This window comes from Mytilus edulis, chromosome 8 (assembly GCF_963676685.1).
Source record: "Mytilus edulis chromosome 8, xbMytEdul2.2, whole genome shotgun sequence".
Lineage (NCBI taxonomy): Eukaryota > Metazoa > Mollusca > Bivalvia > Mytilida > Mytilidae > Mytilus > Mytilus edulis.
Window position 1 is genome coordinate 44,244,309 of NC_092351.1, and position 21,601 is coordinate 44,265,909.

Here is a 21,601-nt window from a genome sequence, read left to right on the forward strand (position 1 = left end):
TGGCCACGCTAAAGTGCGATGGTATACGCTAAAGTACGATGGTGTCGCACGCTTAAGCGCGATGGTTGTTTGTTCGCTAAAGTACGATGGTATATCACGCTAAAGTGCGATGTACCAAAGGGTAAGGTTCGAGGGCTTTATAAAAAAAACACGTTAAAGAACACTCAATGCAACAATAGCCCTTTTGTATTATCTAGTATTATAAGGTGTATACCATAGATTTGAAAGGCAGTATAATTTAACAGTAGCCTTAAGTGAATAATTCTCAAAGACCGACCACGTAATAATGGCTAAAAAGGAAATTTAGGTGTCACAGAATACTATATATTGCTTGTAAACTCGTGCGTATTAAATATTGTTATAATTGGTGTAGCTTGCCGTACACAGTCTATCGCTTATGAGTACACCTCCCCTTACAATCGTCTTTTTAAAGTTAAAAGATACAAAATTCGATTATTGTCGGAATGTGTATTATTTATTTGTTTAATATAAATGAGAGAGAAAGGCGATGTTTTCCGAGCTTAATTTTCTTCCTTTTTTGTAGCAACTACACATCCATGATAATGTTATATTTTCAGGCAATGTACAAACTAATGTTTTAGGCGGTTAGTTATAACTTACGCATGAAAATATGAACCTTTATATTGTACACGTTACTTTTCAATAAAAGCGACATTTTAAAGGGAACCGCAAAATAAACTGCAACATAAACAATGATTCAAATGTATCCGTTCGCTTCAAATGAAAGAAGGATACAGGATATCTATGCGAATACTGCTTGTATCTATTAGACCTATAGTAAAACAATCGACTGCAGTAGGTTACATATAGATTCTTACATTGTTAGCAGTGGATTATCGTGTTTCTCCAATCGAGATAGTTAAATTATGAAATTTTAAGTCCGAGCCTTGGCGAGGACTTAAAATTTCATAATTTAACTATCGAGATTGGAGAAACACGATAATCCACTGCTAACAATGTAAGAATCTGTTTCTCTAATGACCAAAAAACCTATTTTAGTTTCATAAAAAAATAAATTCTCCCAACCATGCCTTAAACTACGTCATCCGGTGTTACGCGCCAGCATATTTATACGCACATAAGTCTTTTGTTTAATTTCAAGTATTATCTAAAAAAAAACACAATCCAATTCAATTTGAATTCCAACATATTCATACTTAATCACAAAAAGAACATTAAAATAGTTTTTATCAATTGAACGTTGATAAGAAAAAAGAACTTTTTTCGCGTAGAATGAAGTTCACCGCTCACTGAAATAAACACGAGGAGAATGAATGAAGTTCAAAACGGCTGACCACAGTAGTTTATTCATCTTGTGAACTGTCACTCTCGATAACAAATCGGCGTTTCTTCTGAGGAGGCTGAACTGATGGTGATGTATTGTTAATATTGATATTAAATGTCCCTCCATAAATAGGTGCCCCAAAGATATAGTTCATTCCTGAACGCGGTGCATCGTGACTTTGGCTTTGCCCAACCACGAGTTGTGTCTCTGTTTGATGAACTGCTTGACGTCCCATCGTAACCGTCCTCGTTGTCTGCGAAGACTGTATTTGTTGCTCATTTTCATCCTGGTTACCTAAGATGCATTGACGTCCCATCGTAACCGTCCTCGTTGTCTGTGAAGACTGTATTTGTTGTTCATTTTCAGCCTCATGATCCTGGTTACCTAAGATGCATTGGGCTATCTGTTTATGTTTCTGAGGGTTCAGTTTTGAGTAAGTGGTGATACTCTGTATGTTTTTGTGTCCAGATATCTAAAAAATCAGTAAAAAAATCATAAACTTTCTAGTATGAACCATATGTGAATTTTTATGAAATAGTGTGGATCTGAGGAAGAAGTAAAGGTGGACTAGAATTTAGAATTGTGAAATATTAAATAAGGGTGTCTCATTGACAGATTGAGGGGTTCTGATCCTGGATCCAACTTACTGTTTTGTCAAATTCCTGTATCCGCTTACACTATGTATGTAACTTTGTAAGCAATTCTCATTTTTTGTAAATTCTTGTGTCCCCCCTAGTCCAAATAATTATGACGTCTCGTTAGGCTATTTTTTTATATTTTTTTTGGGACGCTGTACATTGATGTACGGCGTCCAAAAAATTATAAAAAAATAGCCTTTCAAGACGTCATAATTATTTGGACTAGTGTCCCCCTAGACTTCCTAACACAGTACAGTACAATAATTTGACTAACATGTGTCATGCTCTCAAAGAGTTAGCAATTCAGGGTTGCACTTAGACCCTAATGAGATCCACAAATAAAAAATAATTAATCCGACAATTTTAAAAAGGATTTCTTCAATTTTTGTGCTATTTTTACATTTCCTGACCGGTGTGAGAAAAAATATTTCTCCTCACTAGTGAAAAATCTGTTCTTGGCAAGTGATTGATTGAATTTCAATGGTTCAAATTTTGCCGTTATATAGCCTTTTTGTGCTAATGCGGCGTCAGCTGTGTGGCGTAAAGCAACTAACAATGAATCAATGAATTTAATCTTTGATAAAATTAGAGAAACAAATTCCACCGATATGTGTTTCCACTTTCAACAGTTAAATTTTTAATATTGAAAAGCTCAGCAAGCCTTGTGTTTTAAATTGTAAAATTTAACGTTAACTGTCTCGAGTGGAGAATTTCGTAACACTCTGTGAAATCTATATTTTCATATCTCCAGTTACAAAATTTTCTTATCAGATGATTGTTCAAAATTCAATCATGACAAAAATTGAGTGGATGAAAACTGTAATTAATGTAGTCAAGTGGTGTTGTAGTAATATTTTTATGATTAATAACCTGTTTGATATGATTATGTTCAATTCCCTCATCGTCAAGCTTCTGAAGCATAAACCTTCTAGCTGAATGGTTGGTTAGGCGCCTGTTTGTATTGTCATCTAGAGGTTGGTTCTCATCATTTTGATTGTGTTCTTTAATAATACCTACAAGTATATGTACAGTATTAATAATTAAAAGCAGTGATTAAAAGAACATGCTGGTTATACACATGTACAGTGTTTATATGGGGAAATTCAAATATGGTATCAAATTTTCTTGATTTCTTCTGAATTTCCTATTGTGACGTCATGAAAAAAGACAACCATGATGACGTCACTTACATGTATGCCTTCAAATTGATATTTTATTGTGTGTTTTTCTATGTTGTGATGTTATACTATTCAGTTTTGTGTCAGTAAAAGGGAGAAGGTTTGGTACCATTAAAACATTTAATCCCTCTGCAAATGTTTGCACCTGTCCTAAGTCAGGAATCTGATGAACACAACAGTAGTTGTTGTTTGTTTATGCAATTTATACATGTTGCTTGTTTCACTTGTTTTTATAAAAGACCATTTGTTTTCCCGTTTGAATGAATTTACACTTTAAATTTGGGCTCTTTATAGCTTGTGTTATCCAAGGCTACATGTTGAAGGCTGTACCTTGACCTGTAATGGTTTACTTTGATAAATTGTAATTGGATTGAGAGTTGTTTCTCTAGTTTTCGTGCTATTTTCACCTTTCTCGACCGGTGTGAGAAAAATATTTCTCGTCTCTAGAGAGAAATTTGTTCTTGTTCTCAGCAAATGATTGGTTGAATTTCAATTATGACATCAATTTTTTTGCTTTCTTCTGAATTTTCTATTGTGACATCAGGAAACTAGGTGAATTTAAAAATTTAACTGTTTGAGTGGAGAAATATTGTAATACAGTCTTGATGCAGTTGTGAAATCTATATCTCATTGGCACTCATACCATATCTTCCTATGCATGTACATTGTACCAATAAAGAGCACAACTTTCAGCAAATCTCTCAAAAGGAATATCTCGTGTATTATATTTCTCCAGTCTTGACAGTTAAATTTTAAATATATTCAAAATCTTGGCATGCCTTGCATTTTAAATTTTAAAATTTAACTGTCTCTCGTGGAGAAATATAACACGTAATATGTGTCTTTGTGGCATGTACAAATGTTTTATGCTTGCGTTAAAACTTACATGTAATCTTTTTTTTTAGGTTAAAGGATAGAGTTTATTTTGGATTTTTATCAACCTTAAACAAAATTTTAAGACGGCAGGGTTGATGAATTTTCTGGATATATCGAGAATTTTTTATAAAAAAAGGGGGGAAACATATCAACCAAAGTATTGATTATTTGACACAGATTATTCTACATGTACATGTATTTAAACTATCCTTGTTAGTACAATGGTCAGTACACTCATCTACAGATGAGGGATCTGGGTTCGATTCCTGGACTTGGAGTTTACATGTAGAGTCAAAATGTGTCTATTTACTCTTGCTTAAATTTGAATAAAAATGTACAAGTAACTTAATTTGACCATTGTTGAAATTTTAATTATCAACATGTTGTTCACAGTTCTACCTTCATATTGGTAAATACTCAATGATGACTTTCCTTTTTTTTTTAATTTCAAAACTAAACTGATTTATAAAAGAAACAGATTAAACAGTTATCTGTCACTGTTGACAAATAGGTTTCTCAAATCTTTCTCCAATCAATGAATTTGGGAAAACCTGCACATTTCTTGAGTGGTGTGAGTAAACTATTTTTCACCACTAGTAAAATATCTGTTCTAAATCAAAATTGATTATGACGTCATCATGTTTTGTTTTTTTCAGAATTTTCATATTGTGACGTGGGGGAAAAAAGGCGACCTTGCCTGATGACATTGCATATATTAAAGGAACACAAGTTTCTAAAAATCTTTGAAAAAGAATGATACAAATCATTAAACAAACTAATTTCGACACTATAAGTTATAACTCGTGTATTACAATATTTCTCCACTCTCGACAGTTAAATTTAATTATTTAAAAAGCTCGGCAAGCCTCACTCTTTAAATAATAAAATTTAACTGTCTCGAGTGGAGAAATATTGTAATACACTTGTTGCAGTGTATGAATCAATATATACATTAATAACAAGTAAATGTACCTGTTTACAATATTTTATTACCTGTATTTAAAGCCATTTTCTTCATGAATTTTCCTAATTTATTGATACCAATTCTTTGTGATTTAAACCAAAGGGCTGACTTGTCAGGGTTGTTGTTCTCCTGAATGTAGAAGGGATCTTCAGGCTTACTATATTTTGTAGGTCTTTTTGACTTGTAAAGCTTGTATGCAGCTACAGGACATTTTGTTTGATCAGTTGTGGCCCAGGCCCTTTGAGGAATTTCTCTTGTGTTTTTCAGATTTGCTCCAGTTCTTGTTTTAGTATTTCTCTCGTTCATTTGCAAGTATTCCTGACTTTTAGAGTCTTTACATAGTTGGACATCCCCCCATGTCATCTGATAATGTTCAGTTACACCACGTAGGCCAAAATATATTGTGTTAAAAAACCAGAGAGTGTGCAATAGAGTTGTAGGATTGGACAAGCCCAGCTGCCCAGTTTTAAACATTGCTTCAATGTCATCATCAGTGAGTGTTTCAGCTCTTTTATCACCATTTCCTTTACCCATTTTTTTTTAACGCTATCTGTTTTGCCGTAAGAACATCTCTGGTTTTAGCAAATTCTACACTTTTACTTAATTCATAGCCATAATCATTGCTCCTCAGTATTCTATCAAATGAACACATCATTCCACGTAGTGAGGATGGCTCATACTCTTCTCCATCAGTTTTTCTCACAGAGAAAAAGTACTGACATAAAAGACTGTTTAATTCTTCAGGTGGAATTTTATAAATTTCTCCTTTTCATTTTTTCTGTTGTAGGAACTGTGTAAGTGTGCGCATATCACTTATATTTTTTCTGGCAGTGCCTTGATTTTCCTGATCTTTAACAAATTGTTCTACAGTTGATTCATCAACTGGAACAAACTGTCTTGGTTTTGTTGCTTTTGAACTAGGCTTTTGTGTAGGTGCTTGAGGTGGTGCTGACACATTTACAGGAGCTTCATTTGGCGTTTTATCAACTTCATTCAACTCTGGCTCAAACAGATACAGGAGTTCATCAGGAACATGTGGTGGGGAGTCATGTTCTAATGGGTGTGTGACTGTTCTGTCAGGCTCAGAAATAATGTCAAACCTGTATCTGGCCTCAGTTACAAGTTTACCACCTTCTAGCTGAATTTCCCACAACGGAAACCCAAAGTTGTCTGTTTTACCTTTTATAACTCCCATTTGCCCCCCTACAAGTCTGACTTTTTGTCCCCTTGTCAAGTTTTCGTTGAGCGACATTTCTTTCTTATAATGAAAATTGCAGACGACGAGTTCTCGATAGTTTGTTTACACGTTACTAAGATGTTTATCGAAGAAGGCCGAGAATTCTTGTTAACCTTGAAAAAGTAGTTCCGACAGGTCACGAACTTTGATTATCCAATCAATTGCTGAGAATAAATTTCTCTCTAGAGACGAGAAATATTTTTCTCACACCGTGTGAAAATAGCTCGAAAATTAGAGAAAAGTTCTTCTTCCAGCTAACGAAATCAAACACATTTTCTTTAGCCGACAAAGCACGGTTAGATTTAAATTATCTAAGTTATTCACATTTGGTTCAAACGTTTTTAATCAAATATTTGTAATTTGTCTACCGGCGTGTTCATGTTTGGATTGTATAAACGACTGTTAACGTCATAATCAAACTACGTTTATACTGTTTATACTTTCGCGGACCATCGGACTTTAGCGTATGGAAGAATCGCACTTAAACTAAGGATTTTCTTATCCCAGGCATAGATTACCTTAGCCGTATTTGGCACAACTTTTGGGAATTTTGGATCCTCAATGTTCTTCAACTTTGTACTTGTTTGGCTTTATAAATATTTTGATATGAGCGTCACTGATGAGTCTTATGTAGACGAAACGCGCGTCTGGCGTACTAAATTATAATCCAGGTACCTTTGATAACTATTAGCGCAGACCATCGCACTTTAGCGTGACCATCGACCAAAGAAACATTTAAGAAAAAGATATACTAGTAATAATTCATGTAAGTACCGGATCTCCTCGGTTGATATTATACTAGAGAAGTAACGGATCACCAGAAGTGGTAACGCCTCACAGCTAAAATCATAAAATTTACATTTGAGCATTATTTTGGAAATAAAAAGCCATCGCAAATCTACTAAATACAAATGTATTGTTAAAAACCCATTTTGTTTTGAATTATGAATTTGTAATGAATAAGTTAAAACATTTAAGAAGATCGAAACCCCTGCTGATTTAAGATTGATCACAATTTGTATAGATGATTGGATAATACGTATTTGAGAATAAATATGCATGTTTATTTTTATGATATACATTTAAGATTTCTAATGATGTATCTTTTTTTCTCCCAGAAATTATCAAGACCTTGCTTACAATGTAATGACAGAATTATATTGCATGCATAAACAGTATGCTCTCCAACTGTTGGTGACGGAGGTGAAAAGATATAATTCGACGACAATTTTTGAAATTACGGAAAAGTTCGTAATGAAGAAATTTATGGGACATTTTGCATGTCAAACAAAGATGAATCAAATTTGGAGGGGTCGTATTTCTGAAGATACATCAACTATTAAGGTAAAAAGCATTTATAAATTTCGGTTAAAGAGGCAAATGTTATCCTAAAAATTTTGTGCATTCTGTGTTAGAGCATGTGTTTGAACTGTAGATTCTTAACGAGCACCGAAAGACATTCTATTTCAGAATCCCGAAGATGAGGAGCATTATGTTGCTTAAAGGAACATAAGCTACGAAGTATGAAAAAAAAGAATATGATTTTGTTTGGTTCAATCATTAAACAAAAGTAAAATTATTAAATGATAATTCGATTTTAGCAGCCAATTAGGTTCAATTTTGTTAAAATGAGACTATAAACATTGCTGATGGATTAATCACTTGCATATTCATGTGACCTTTAATTTAACACATTATCTAGAGATTGCAAATGTCCTTAACATCACTTTGAGGTGCTCTAGGGTATAAATCTTTTTTTTTTTTTAGATATAGTATTTTGCTAGGTTTTTTTTCTATAAATGATCTTTATCATATACTTAATAGAAAAATAAAGTAAAAAATGGGATCATTGTTAATTTAAGCTAACCTCTAATTTCTGTAAAGGTATTTTTTTCTGTTGGGAAAATAGGAGAAATAAAGTAAATATTAAAATAAGAAAAGAACTAAATTACAGATATGGCATAAATTGTTTAGTTTAAGTACAGTTTATTTGAAAACAATCATAAAAAAGATAGGTCACCGATGAGTTAAAAAAAAACGATATTTCATTTTTAATGCAATATAAAATGCATTTTGGCACCAAATGGAGATAATTTGGAACATTTAAAAAGTCATCTGGGGCCAAAACAAACCGAATTTTTTGGCTGATTTGTGAACCATATCATAAAGTAACAACTTAAAGTACTTCTCGGAGATTTCTATCCTTAGGACTGACATTCTTGTTGTTTAGAAAGATAGCCATCAGCAGAGTTTTATTCAATGATCATAATTTTTTAAAAAGCCCTGCATTTTTGCGCTTTCTGTCTATGTTTATAGAAATAGAAAAAATTATCATCGGTGACGTTCTCATAAACATTGTGAATATTGATCTTTATACCAAAACAAGCTAAATATGCCATTTTAAAAATAAAAGGTTGATGTAGTACTTTTCAAGCTACTAATAAAAATCAGTCAGAATGGGCACATTTACCACATTATGTTGAACTTTGCTGAGATGAAATAAACTCATCATAGATATCAAGATTAAATTTTGTATTTACGACAGACGCGCGTTTCGTTTATAAAAGACTCATCAGTAACGCTCGAATTCAAAAAATGTTAAAGGCCAAATGAAGTACGAAGTTGAAGAGCATAAAGGACCAAAATTCCTAAAAGTTTTGACAAATACAGCTAATGTAATCTATGCCTGAGGTAAAAAAGCCTTAGTATTTCAAAAATTCAAAAGTTTTGTAAACAGTTAATTAATAAATATGATCATATCAATGATAATTCTTGTCAACACAGATTTGTGATCAATTGTGAAACTGTTCAAACGAAAAAAATAAATGTCCGATTTATGCAAAAAAACAAGAAGCGAAAAACAAACAACAGATTAACGGAGAGCAGCAAACTACATTAACTAAAATACAACCTGTTGTTTTGGACAAGCACATTCTTGATATGGCAGTGTTATAAAATTAAGAACGGAAATGAGGAATATGTAAAGGAAACAACAACTTGACCAAAGAGCAGACAAAAGCCGAAGTCCACCAATGAGTCTTCAACGCAGCGAGAAAATCCTGCACTTGAAGGTGGTCCTTTACCGGACCAAAAAAAAAATTGTGTACTAATTAAGTGAAAATGGCAGTCACACTAAACTCGAAAACATATAAATGAACTAAAGTCCAAGTCCGATGTCAGAATAGGTAACAAAAGAAACTAAGCAAAATTACAATGCTACGTCAATCAACAAAGGGCTAATAGCAGTTACTAACATACCAGCTACATACCTCAATAAAAATGATTGAAAGATTATGTCATCATCATATGGAAATCAAGTACAATCCCTCACGTTATGGGTTTAGTATCGTACCATAATAGAGGTTTCCCGATTTGCCACGTATCAGGTACAGTTGGTACGTAACACAACCGTTGGTGCTGTTTTGGAGACATCATTTAATGAATGAGATCATTTCATTCATCATAATAAAATTAAAAAAAATGAAATGCATATCAGCAAAAAACTAGCTTAACATTTTATTTGATAACGATTTGAACGTTTCTAGAACACTTTGTTTATGATTCCTTATGAAATTATTTAGTTGTGCATAAGAGCACGAATCAAACAGACCTGAATCGAACTGAGTTGACATGACCTTGATATTCTAAATATAGATTTGCGTTCGTTATCGGTATTGTATTTGTTTCGTGTATTTATCAAGGGGTACAATCAAAATCACGTGATGGATATACACACACCGGAAGTAACAGTCGAGCAGACCGCTTGAAAGGTAAGTAGTCGTATTTACTTGTTCATATCAATTAGATTTAATAAATAAGGTAGTGCACCGTATGTCGGATACTATCTAGTTTTGAAATACACAATTATCCTTGCTAAAAAGAGTGCAGTTAACGCTAACACTTCGACACAGTTATCCGTCGAAAATTTGGAACTGTGTCGAAGTGTTTGCAATAACTGCACGCTTTCTAGCAAAAACAATTGTGTATTTTAAAACTACATACTATCCGATATTCGGTGTGCCAACTTCTTAATCAAAATTTAATTGATATAAACAAGAAAATGAAACTACTAACCTTTCAAGCGGCGAGTTCGACTGTAACTTCCGGTGTGTGTATATCCATCACGTGATTTTGATTTTACCCCTTGTTTATAGAAAGATAAATATTTTGTTTCTTATTTCTTTTCGTTAACGTGTCAAAATTGTATTAATTACATTGTATAATTAGTTCTTGCCTGAGATAAGACATTAATATTAAATAATAAATTTCGATCGTTTCATCAAAACATATTTTTAGATGATTGAAAACCTGACGAGTGAGAAAGGGCACTCTTCTCATACTTTTTTTTATCAACAACTTGAGGCATTTTTCCTGAAATGCATTCTGCAAAAAAGTAACTGAAAACGTATTGAAAATAAGACAAAATTCCCTATTCTGTTGTGGATGAAAAACACCAATATAAAAAGGAAGAAATGATATTTTTGCCAATGGAACAACTCTCCACCACAGGCACTTGTCTCAAATCCCCCCATATAGCCTAATATATATTAAGGTATATAGGGGGAAAATTCTGAGACAAGTGCATGTGCTCTCCAAAAAGAGACCAAATGACACAGAAACTAACAACTATAATAGATCACAATACGGCCTTCAACAATGAGCAAAGTCCATCCCGCATAGTCCGCTTTAAAAGTCTCCTAAATGTCAAATGCTAAAAAGGGTCAAACAAGAAAACTGATTTTGAAAAAAAATGAACGAAAAACAAATATGTAACACAGCAACAAACGACAACCACATAATTACAGGTTGCAATGAACTAGTAATGGGTAATTTGAAGTGATTTGAAGAGATATATGGTATCGAAATTCCTGACTTGACAATTTTACGATTTCTAACATATTACGTTTATTGATATCAAAAAGGTCATTTAAGTTGTATTTTGTAAGTACAGCTGTTTCGAATTCTCAAACCACGTTTCATTTGGGGAGAAATATAATATTCATAGATAATTGATTTTGTTGACGTACTGGTTCCCAGTTATTGTCTCTATGTTTCATCTCATAGACACTTAAAATGGAAATGTTACCAGTAAATATGCATATTGTTCATGTTGAGATCTGTGGAAATTCTTAGTCAATGAAGGGATAGTATAGAATTTTAAAACTCATTATAGTTCGGGGCATAAAGACGTTGAAAATATGCAGCAAAAACCTATATGTACCTTTGAACAAAATCTAAGTGCGTGTGATATTCTAGGATATTTTTTTTAAACTTCATAGTAAATGTGGTACAGTTTTAGTCGTAAAAAGGAGTTCCTGTGGAAAATTGCATTGTCCGTATTAACCGAAATGCAACTCATATTGGGTAAAAAAAAAAAAAAAAGATACAGAAGTTCACCAAAACTGGTTAATCTAAAACATTTTAATGAAATTAACTCAAATATGAAGATTTATTGTAACGAAGTAAGTTTTTTGGACAGTAAAATGGCCAATGTTATACAAAACATTTTTTTATGCCCCACCTACGATAGTAGAGGGGCATTATGTTTTCTGGTCTGTGCCTCCGTTCGTCCGTGCGTCCGTTCGTCCGTCTGTGCGTCCGTCCGTTCGCTCCAGGTTAAAGTTTTTGGTCAATGTAGTTTTTGAAGAAGTTGAAGTCTAATCAACTTGAAACTTAGTACACATGTTCCCTATGATATGATCTTTCTAATTTTAATTCCAAATTAAAGTTTTGACCCTAATTTCACGGTCCACTGAACATAGAAAATGATAGTGCGAGTGGGGCATCCGTGTACTTGGGACACATTCTTGTTTTAATTCAGATTTAATAAACAAAACAAAAGTAAGTAAATTCAACCAATTGAAATAGGTGAATTACTGAATACGAATATAACTAAATAAACACACGAAATAGAACTAAATATAATGTTATGAAATAAACAAAATGAAACACAGTGTGCACACCTCCATCAACTCTGCACAAATCCCGGCAATGTTGAACCATGCATATACTGCAGTATACATCTTATACTATAAAACGAACGGAAAAAAACTATTTGCACATATTTTCGGTTGATTCTAAATTGATGAAAAGAATGGTACATTTTATCATTTTACTGCAATACTAACTTTAATAAGCAATGACGACTTTAAACTGCAAAATTCTGTACGGACTGCTCGATTTTAACGGTTAATACTATGTAAATGCTAGGATTTTATCATTTTAAAGTTCTTCGTATAGAAAACAACTGTTCTGAAAAGTTATGCAAAGATCAGATGTTAGCAGTCATTTCTATACACTTTTCAATTAATGCAGACTTGTATCTTCATAGATAGAAATTTTGTAAATATGGCTTTGTTAAACACTTACCATTCATTCATAACGCTTATCTATCTTAGATATATGGTTAGAAATGATACTGTAATGACAAAATTTATAAAGGGACCATATAAGGCAGAAATTGTGATCTTTCATGGACAAACAGGCATACAGTAAGCTGTGGACTGGAGATAGAGGAAGGATTGAATACTTTATATAGTCTTGAATTGGGATGATTAACTGCTAAATATTACAAATACATGCCTCTTTTGGGGAGATATATATGATATTCATAAATAATAAATTTTGTTGACGTACTGGTATCCAGTTATGATCTCTATCTGTGGAAATACTAAAGTCAAGAAAGGGGAAGTATGGAATTTCAGTGTACGTTAAATTTTAGAAGTTCGGGGCTAATAAACGTGGACATTATGCAGCACAGATATATATGTTGACCTCATCAGTGACGCTTGAATATTAAAAATTGAAAAGGCCAAATAAAGTACGAATTTGAAGAGCATTGAGGACAATAATAGTTTTGCCAAATACAGCTAGGATTTTCTATTCCTGAGGTAGAAGAGCGTTAGTTTTTTTCCTCAATATTTAAAAACAGGCATAGCGACCAATTTTACGCAAATTCAAACCGTAAGACTGACAAAGGCAGATAATTGTCCCCATAATCACACACAAAAAACAATAAGGAGCGAATAACGTCTTTTGCTATTGTTTAAAGTTTAATATGTGGAACTGAAAAATAAATAAATCTTAAAAGGGACAATTGCTGCTGTTTATATTATTAGGTCTTTCCACTTTTCGTGGAAAGACCTTTTTTTTTTCTTCTGATTATTTTTTTTTCTTCTGCCGTCTGAGATGCTTTTTTGTCTTACAACATATCGAATGGATTTTTTGGCCAATGATGTTGTACAGTAATGGGGGTTTCAAAACTCACCCTGTGTGACCGAACACTTATTCTTATAGGAGTTATCTCCCCGCGTCCTTTTTTTCTTGTTATCGCTATATCTCTAAAACCGTATAAAATTTTTGCAAACTGTTTTCACCAAATTGTTTGTCTACTCTTGAGAATGATTTGGTTAATTTTGACTTGAGTGATCGGAAGACATCTTATGGGAGTTATTTCCCTTTGCAAATTTAAGATAGGCGATTTGTTGGATAAATTCATACGTTATAAGTCGTAGAGGCCTACAGTCTTTTCATATGAAATCCTTGGTCCATTTGAAGGAAATTGAGGTCAAGGTCAAAGGTCAAGGTCAAGTTCTAAATTTTGAATTTTGCTTGTTATCGTTATGCCACAGAAACTGTGACAGTAAATGATATGATGTTTTTGCCAAATAACTGTTTACAATAAGGCGCAACTTCAACCTATTTCAGTCAAAGTGTTTGGTTAACCCTTATAGGAGTTTTCTCCCCTTATGTATTTCAAATCAGTATTTCTCCACAACCATACAGGTGATTCACCTCCGATCTTCCGTTTTGAGTTCACTGACCTATGACCTTGAAATTGAGATCAATGTCGAGGGTCAAGGTCATGTTATAAATTTTAGAATTTTGCTTGTTATCGTTATTCAAATAAACTGTTACAGTAAATAATAGGATTTGTTTGCCAAATTACTGTTTACAAAAATGCACAACTTCAATCTGTTTCAGTCGAAGTGTTTTGGTTAACCCTTGTAGGAGTTTTCTCCCCTTATGTATTTGAAATCAGTATTTCTCCACAACCATACAAATGATTGACCTGGGGTCTTTTGATTTGAGATCACTGACCTATGACCTTGAAATCGAGGTCAAGGTCAAAGGTCAATTTGACGTTCTAGATTTTGACCTTTGCTAAAAATTATTTTCTGTTCTTAATAAAACAATTAAGTCTTCTACATATACCTTTTAATCTTATTTTTTTATATCAATTTGAAGAACTAAATTACATCAACAATGAGTGACATTTTATAACATCCTTTTTTAAATTTCATTCTTATTATCGAGGTGGAAAGACCTTCAATTGTTCTCTGAAGAATTGGTTTTTAATTTTAATTAAAGTTCTTTTGGGTAAATTTCTGTATTATTGATTGATTTTTGAAAGAGCAAACATATCAATTTAGTACTGTCAGTTTCATCAAATTTATCAATAACTTTTTGTATTCCCATAAAAACAATGAACAAGATGTTCGTATTGAATTCTCAAAGAGTTTAGCTTAATATTAGTATAACATTAACTGTTAAGCAGGTAATAAAGACAATTTCATTCCATAGTATGTCTTTTAGTAAAAAATACTTTGAGCGATGTTTTGACATTGTATATTGCATTGGTAAAAGGTAAGTTATTTCGATCATTATATTCTAGTCGTTTTTGTGATAAATTGGTTATTAATTTTCCATTTAAAAAACTATTGCAGTCTAGGTTTTGATTAGAAAACATACATCAAAAGCGTTGTAAATGGCTAAAAAGTCTTACACAATGAAATTTTAACAAATGGCGTTAGGATTATTTTTTTTTCATTTTGGGGTACCAATGATTGAATTAATCATAGGAATTTAAATTCGGAACAATAAATTGCAAGAGTTGTTGTTGATTAGTATGAAGCAATTGTTTTTTTTTTATACAGGCAATATTTTGTGCTGTTATTCTAATCCCAATTTTGTTAACGAACACAGTGAGGCTTGATAAAACTGATGCCAGAAGAAAAAACGAAGTCACCCCATTGGAAATGTCGGCTACAAATGAACAGGAGAAAAAAACAAATGGAACATGTACATTAAAACAATGTGCAGAAAAATGGCCGAGCTGGATGAGGAAAATATGGTACTTTTACACCTCCCCTATGATCAAATGTTTTGGTTCCTTTGTAAGTTATTAATATATTTGTTGAATATGCTTTAAGCATGAGACAAAATGAAATAGAAATATAGGTTAAAATCAATGTGACGGTTACAAAACAAACATGCATCAATAAGACTTTTGAAAAAATATTTGCATAAACAAAACTTAAGTTTTTTATCCGCTTGAGAATAAGAGGTATAATTCGCACAATTAAAAACAAATTCCACTGAACTTAAACAAATGCAGCAAAATGTAAAATAACAAAAATACTGAACTCCGAGGGAAATTAAAATGGAAAGTCGTTATAACATGATAAAGTCAAAAGCCAAAAAACATCTAAAGAATGGAAACAACTGTCATATTCCGGACTTTTAATAGTCATTTCTATAGTTAAATAATGGTGGATAAAACCTGGTTTCGTTGCTCTTAATCGTATGACAGTCGCATATAATTCTATTATATTGACAACAATGATAGGGGAAAGAAACAGACACAGTAGGAAGAAAGTGTACTTCCTATATATAAGAAGTACAACATACACAAAACGTTAAAACATGTGCTATGGGGAAAACGTGTAAGGGGGTGATTACATTTCCCATACAAAAGCTGTCTTGCATTGTTATTACATTTCCAAAGGTGTAAAATTAGTATAATGTTAGAACCGTAAAAAAAGACTACAGATACAAAAAATTCTGGTGTTGTTTAATAAATTGTATGGTCATAAATACCAAAATAGATGAATCTAATTAGGACCTTTCCTTTTTTCTTTCGTATTTCAAAAAAACAAGTCTTCAATAAAAAGTAAAATCACAAAAATACTGAACTCAGAGGAAAATCAAATCGGAAAATCCCTTATCACATGGCAAAATCAAATGACAAAACACATCAAAAACGAATGGACAAAAACTGTCATATTCCTGATTAAGTACAAGCATTTTCAAATGTAGAAAATGGTGGATTAAACCTGGTTTTATAGCGTTAACCTCTCACTTTGTTGACAGTCTCATCGAATTCCGTTATATTTACAATGATGCGTGAACTAAACAGACATAATAAATGGAATAGTCAAAAAATGGGTACAGCAGTCATCATCGTGTAACAATTATAATCCTGCTACCTTTGATAACGATTTCAAAAAGACCAATTTAACAGAACACAAAAACTTCCATTTACAAACACACTCATTGCTTCGCGTGTCTGACGTCAGAAAATTTTATACGTCACATATTTTTGTCGTTCAATGTTTATACAAACAATATTAAAATTTCACATGGGCAACCCATACTGTATTTAGAAGAAAGTACTATTATGTTTCCCTGTTAAACCCATATCGGTATCTCGTCAAAGCTTATAAAGAAATCGAGGTAAAGGCTAGATATATCAATCTCATTAATCGAGACAAAAAATAAAGGCAGGAGTAGTATACCGCTGTTCAAAATTCACAAATCGATAGAGAAAAAACAAATACGAGTTACAAACTAAAACTGAGGGAAACGTATCAAATATAAGAGAACTACGACACAACAGAGACACAACACCGAAACGTAACACACAGAAACGAACTATAATGTAACAATGGCTATTTTCCTGATTTGATACATGGTAATTTATGGTGGGTTGAATCTGGTTTTGTGGCATGACACATATTTAAATTGATCAAAACCAAACAACATTATACAAAATAAGAAAATAGAAAGTACGACGGGTATGACTTATGTAAATGTTGATCAAGTACTAACATTTAACTAATGAATATTTGCTTGTAGCTCAATCTCGGTGACACTAGATATTTTCTGTTGGTCCATAGATAAAATTAAAGACATGCAACTGAACTTCAAATCAATTGTAATAGACATTTGGTAAAATGATTTTTTTTCCGCAAAAAAGCAGTAAAAAATATCATCGTCTTACAATTATTTTTTTTAATTTCTAGTTTACAATTCAATATTCTTTACTTTTTAACACTATGTTCCTGCTTAAATTTTAAATTTGACTTTATGATATTCACATTAAGCTGCGACTTATAAACTACTGTATTGTGAATACTCTAAAAGGCTTTAATTGGTTATCCTGGCTGTAATGAAATATTTAGCATTGTCTTTGGTATTGAAGCTTCAAAGATCAATCAAGATATTTTAAGTTTACTTTTAAATAAGAAATGTAATCACATGTGCATAGTGTTAATATTGTTACCTTAATCTATGTAACATTTGACAGTTATCTTTACGGACGTTAAATAGTAAAATAGTGTTATTTGTGCTCTCGTGTGAATTGACTTTATTTTCACGGATGTCGGCTAAGTCAAATGTTCAGATACGCACACACAACCAACCATTAGCACAGTTAATAAGATTTCAAGTGTAATAAAAATGTAATGATAAATACAAGATGAAAAGGCATTATATTTTTTTAATATAAGTTGATACAAGGTGTCACTGGCGGGTACGCAAATTTTTTCCCGCGTAAGTTGGTATAGTATGCTTTTATAATAATTAAATCCTCCAAATTCAAATATTATGTATTTAGCAGCAACAAGTTTTCAGTCATATATAACTTTTTATTCTTTTTTCTTTCAAATAGGTGATGTATGATGCAATGTTAATTGCATTTACTCTGTATGTACTGACGGGTTTGCATCCTATAACCGAGGAATCGTCCTCTGTTTACGATTATTTGATTTTTGTGTTTGTTGTATCAACGTTTTTGGAGGAAACATACCTGGTAATATTTCTTTTATTTTATTTCTTATGAAGGCAGATGTTTGCAATCTGATTGGTGAACAACTAGTTGAAATAGCTAAATATTTTACACAAGGGACTAAAACAGTTATCATATATATGCGTACAGCTATATGAAATCCTACATAAGGATTTATATAAAGTTCCGTCATTATCTTTTATATCACAAAAAACGTGCACAGAATGGTAATAACAGCTGCATGTAATAAAGTAGGAAATTTCAACACCGGTGTTACATTCTGCTCACCCCTGATAACACCAAGATACCTACTAGTAAAACCCTTTTAATTCGAACAACCGCATACTACTGTTGCCTTTTTTTTTTAATTGAACAAGGTTTGTGTGCTGTTTAAATCATATAAATGCCACTTAATTGATATCATTTTTTGGCTAATTGAACCACATCAAATGTGTCAATATAAAACAATAAACTCGGCAACCAATCAAATATGAACAAGCTGTCAACACATAAATGTCGACATCACAATAAAAACTATCAACAAGTGATTGTAGATTATATCTTTTTCATAATAAGGAAAGAAAATATTTCTTTATATTTGTGTTTTAAATAAGTTTCTGTATAGATCTTATTTTATTTGTGAGTGGTAATTTTTAAATAGATGCAAATATTCATAAATTCGATTGCAACCAAAACAATAAAAAAAGGAACCGGCATAATTATACTCGATTTCCTAACGATTATATTTTTCCCCGTTTTGTTTATTCGTATATTCAACAAAAAGTGGCAACTTTGATGAAAAATTAATAGGTTTCTATATAGTTCTATGAAAACGGTGCACAGGCAACTAACTTATGTTCAGAATTCAAAAGAGTCAAATTAATCATATTTCGGTTGAAGTTGCTTACTCATGAACATTTTCTAAATAAGCATGAAATTGTTATATTCAATATGACGTATAAGTGTTGGCAAACAGAAAGTAATTGCTTGTTGGAGGAATGGTACAGACGGATGCAATCTGTTGCCATAGCTCAAGAACCTATAGCTTGTAGATTCACGAAATATCAAATACTTGTTGTAAAGTTATAAACGGATGCAAAGGTGCAAGGTCATATGGACTGATGTATTAACCAGCATACATTCTCATTAGGAGACGCTGGTTAAGAAACTTGTAATATTCAGCTTAACGTTAGGTTGCACTGAATAGATGGTATACTTCTAGTGCTTATTTGAAAATTTAATGAACATAAGCATCGCATTTATTACATTTAACATAGAACGAAAAAAATACAAAAGGCAAACCTTGTTTTTTTTTCTGGACATACACCTTTCAAAAGATAAATATAGTACAGTCTCTACTCTACCAAAGCAGCAATTATGTAAATAAAAAAATGTAATTTATAAAATTTCAGTATTTAGAAGTTACATGAAACGCTGTTTTCTTGTAAATGATTCAGAGTTTTAAAAAGTAAAGGCAAACATGTGCAATATAGTCACATCTTGGAGGGGGCAATACATTAAGGTTTGAACAATTGAAAATCACTCGCAGAAGAAAATCTAACATTTAATATCAGAAGAGAGAAGAGAACTGTCAAAACCGAATCAACACAAAACAATAACAAGTACGAAAAAAATTGACCAAATTAAACAAAAACAAATGCTACACCAACTCAAATCGGGTTGCTCGTAAGATGGACATGATGTAAAAAAGTCCTAATCAACTGTCGGGATGCACTCATAATACAAATGATCTGCTTCAGTCGTATTGAATTGTATTATCGAAATTGAAAGATGATTAAGTCAATAAATCTAACTTACATGTATACAGTTGAGTTTCACACACATCTCTTCATTGTTGTCGTTATTAACCATCATTTTGGTCAACACAATTTTTCCATTATGATTATAATTTTAATGTGACGTACCTCCATCGCTTCTTTAACAATAAAGTGATAAAATTTTCAAGATATAAATATCAATAGCCGACTCAGAAAATAATAACATACACCTATTGACTGACAATGAGGGTATGAGCAAGTTTATTGTACCTGAGATACCAACTATTGCTTGAGGCAAAGCCGAGGGCAATAGTAAGTATCAAAGGGACAACAAACTTGATATTGCACTCATAACCAGTCTTTAAATATATTTTTCAGTGTTTCGCAGTATAGCGGGAAAATACTGTCTTAAAGTTTCTATAATATTTTGTATGGGTCAATTATGTATGATTAGATAGGTCAGGTGACCTAATGTTTTGTTATGTTAATTTGTTTTTCGCGGGTTCGTGAGAAAAAAATGTCTAGGTGGTCATTCTAGCCGTAGACATCGTACAGTTAAAATGTTGGAGCCGGTACAGCTAGATTCTTTGATTAAACAACGTGTGCAAGAAGCTGTTTCAACCGCACAGAATAATATTGTACATCACATGGACAGGATTATCAAAAGCAGTTTTGACTCTTTCCAAAAGTCGACGAACGAAAATCAACGACAATTGTCAGAAACACAACTTGCCAAAATTGAAGAAATGAATTCGGACAATTACGTTTTTAAGAGAAAGGGGAATGAAGAACAATTTAAAGTCAATTCCAAAGTTGCCAACAAGATAGATGGAGGAAGCTAGATGTTTTCTGAGGGAAGACCCGGAGCAAACCGAACAGACCCAAAAGGCAGCACAACGCATCAGTGGAGGTTTGGTAATATTACGTCATAGACAAAAAATAGTTAAATTGGCAGACCAATCTGACAGTGGCTAGAAAACGGTGACAGAATACGAAACTCATAGTCTGGCCGACGACTCTGAAAATGAAAAACGAATCATCAGCGCCGAAAACAAAGCTGCACGTAACATCAAGAACGAAAAACAAAGTAAACAGCATATATCAACCTCTTACAGTACCTCTCAGTCGTCGAGATTTAATTCCAACCCCTTCAGAAATAATGTTTTAGTTCATCGCCCAGGGAAATGTTATGAGTGTGGTATTCCATGACACTGGAGGGTCGACCATCAAACTGGTGCTTTTGGTGCAACAATGCAAAGAAACAAGATTGACAAGATAAGTAAAAATGTAAATAGTTTTGATAAAAGTGTAGAAAAATTTGATAGTTTTGACAAAAGCACAAGTGCAAAAGATACGCATTCACAATTGGCCAAGCTTGATAACACATTTAAAAGTACAGTTACAAAGGTGAACTCTAACGATTCACCGGTAAACAGGTTACGCAACGCGTACACTTATTGGCAAAGTATTAATGCAAACGACTATATTCTTAGTATTATTAGAGATGGTTACAGAATTCCGTTTTATACAGAACCTGAAAGCTGTAGTTTAAGGAACAATAAGACAGCATTTGATAATGCAGAGTTTGTTGAATCTGATCATGAGATCACTAAGTTAATGATTCGGGGTTGTATATCTCAAGTACCTCAGTTACCTAAAGTAGTCAATCCTCTCACAGTTGCGAGAAATAAAGAAAAATTCAGACTTGTTCTTGACTGCAGGCATATAAACCCCCAATTACACAAATTTAGGTTCAAATATGAAGATGCTGTTGAA

General features: G+C 32.6%; 2 protein-coding genes across 2 annotated transcripts in view; one reads left to right on the forward strand and one right to left on the reverse strand.

Moving 5' to 3' along the window:
* LOC139484112 (transient receptor potential cation channel subfamily M member-like 2) overlaps positions 1–15,387 on the forward strand; it is a 42,856-nt gene extending 27,469 nt beyond the window's left edge. The window contains exons 15-16 of the mRNA XM_071267840.1: positions 7,318–7,543; positions 15,136–15,387. Coding sequence (XP_071123941.1) covers positions 7,318–7,543; positions 15,136–15,387 — 478 coding nt within the window. The remainder of the gene's footprint in view (positions 1–7,317; positions 7,544–15,135) is intronic.
* Positions 967–5,045, reverse strand: LOC139485661 (uncharacterized). Its single transcript, XM_071270289.1, has 3 exons — positions 4,992–5,045; positions 2,815–2,957; positions 967–1,778 (listed from the first exon to the last, which is right to left on the reverse strand). The coding sequence occupies exons 1-3, from the start codon at positions 5,014–5,016 to the stop codon at positions 1,326–1,328; spliced, it is 621 nt and encodes a 206-aa protein (XP_071126390.1). The 5' UTR covers positions 5,017–5,045; the 3' UTR covers positions 967–1,325.
* Positions 15,388–21,601: the final 6,214 nt, after the last annotated feature.